This window comes from Cyprinodon variegatus, unplaced genomic scaffold (assembly GCF_000732505.1).
Source record: "Cyprinodon variegatus isolate N-32 unplaced genomic scaffold, C_variegatus-1.0 Scaffold1069, whole genome shotgun sequence".
In the NCBI taxonomy this organism is placed as follows: domain Eukaryota; kingdom Metazoa; phylum Chordata; class Actinopteri; order Cyprinodontiformes; family Cyprinodontidae; genus Cyprinodon; species Cyprinodon variegatus.
Window position 1 is genome coordinate 184,575 of NW_015151522.1, and position 1,663 is coordinate 186,237.

The 1,663-nt window shown below is 40.4% G+C and overlaps 1 protein-coding gene across 1 annotated transcript in view; it reads left to right on the forward strand.

The window, feature by feature from the left end:
* Positions 1 to 1,663, forward strand: part of LOC107101246 (stonustoxin subunit alpha-like) — a 5,798-nt gene extending 4,135 nt beyond the window's left edge. Inside the window, exons 3-4 of the mRNA XM_015400085.1 lie at positions 12 to 883; positions 1,086 to 1,663. Coding sequence (XP_015255571.1) covers positions 12 to 883; positions 1,086 to 1,627 — 1,414 coding nt within the window. The 3' untranslated portion in view covers positions 1,628 to 1,663. The remainder of the gene's footprint in view (positions 1 to 11; positions 884 to 1,085) is intronic.

The following is a 1,663-nucleotide window of genomic DNA, read 5'->3' on the forward strand; positions in this document are numbered from 1 at the left end:
GATACCTACAGAAACCTTCCAGGGCTTCTTGGAAAAGATGGAGAGAAATCTGTTCCTGTTAAAATCTGGCTGTCTCCTCTGAAGAACCTGGATTCATCTGCAGCTCAGCTGAAGGGAAGCATTTCTGATGTTGTACTCAGAAAAGCTGAAAATGTTTGCGAAGGTATCAGAGAAATACAAATGCGATGCAATGAAACTCTGGAAAAAGAAATAATGAAGACTTTTCCACAGATTCAGAGAAAGGTAAAATCTTTCCAGGATCTCTGTGCAGATTACATGAAAACCGTCCAACAGACCATGCAGGAGAAAATTCCCCTTATTCGCGGGGGTGAAGAGGAAGAAGAAGAATCATTAGAAAATTTCCTAGATGAGCAGGAAAACTCTCCCTTCAGCAAGAAAAACTTAAACATGTGGCTTGATAATTTAGACAGAGAAATCAACGTCATTGCCTCCTGTTTAGACATAATGAAGGGAATCAAGATCATCCCAGAGAAGTCAGACTTGGATAGAGAAGTCTTGAATGTAGAAGATGCCCTCTGCTTTGTTTTTACCTCGATTGAAATGAGTGACACCTACATGGACCAGATGGCCAGTTATGTACAAAAAACTCCAAACTTTGCTACTCCACCTGCAAAAGACCAGTGGTTCTTCTCAGATGAGGTCATAGAAAACATCAAGGAGAAAGCAAACATGATTTCAGAAACGGCTAAAGAGCTAAAGAGCACCGGCAGATTTCATTTTCTTGTAGCAGCACTGCCAAATGAGGAGTTCAGAGGAGCAACTATCTACCATTACAAGAAAGGCGTGTTGAAAACCAAAGACTTTGCAAAACCTGCCATTCATCGAGTGAAAAATGTAACGGATAAACAAGATCTAATGTGGTGTAAGTCGAAACGTTTTTTATTTCCACTTCAACTGACCATAAATCAAACCATATGCTAAACTTTGTTAATTTCTCACTGAAGTATACTGTGTATTTGCACAAAAACATCATATACATTCATTTGAATATTCAGTAAGTGAGAAATCTGCCTTTTCTGTTGAGTCAATAAGATAAACATTAACACACTTTATGTATCCCACAGACTCCTGCGTTCTTACCTTGGACCCAGAAACTGTGAATGGCGACCTCACTCTCTCTGATGGAGGCAAGAAGGCAACAAATGGTTCCCGGCAAAAATATCCCAGAACAGAGAAGAGGTTTGATTCGTATCCCCAGGTTCTCTGCAGGGAAGGTCTAAGAGGCTGTCATTACTTTGAAGTAAAGTGGAGCAGTGAAAAGAATAAAGATCTCGGCATAGGCCTTGCATATGAAAGCAATCCAAGAAGAGGAAATCGGCTTTCCACTGGATTTGGGTATAATGATGTTTCCTGGTACTTTGGAGTCAATGACGATGAGCTCCGTGCATGGCATGATTTTAGTAAGATTTGGGAATCTAGTCTTCCTACTGGATGCAACAAAATTGGGGTATATTTGGATTGGCCGGCAGGAACTTTGTCCTTCTACCAAGTCTCCTCTGACACCTTGACCCATCTGTTTACCTTTGAGAACAGATTTACTGAAGCACTTTACCCAGGTTTCTACATCTACGACAAATCCAACTTTGCTATGTTTTGCCCAGTTTAAGGGGAATTGCATGGATTTACATAAATGTGATGTATT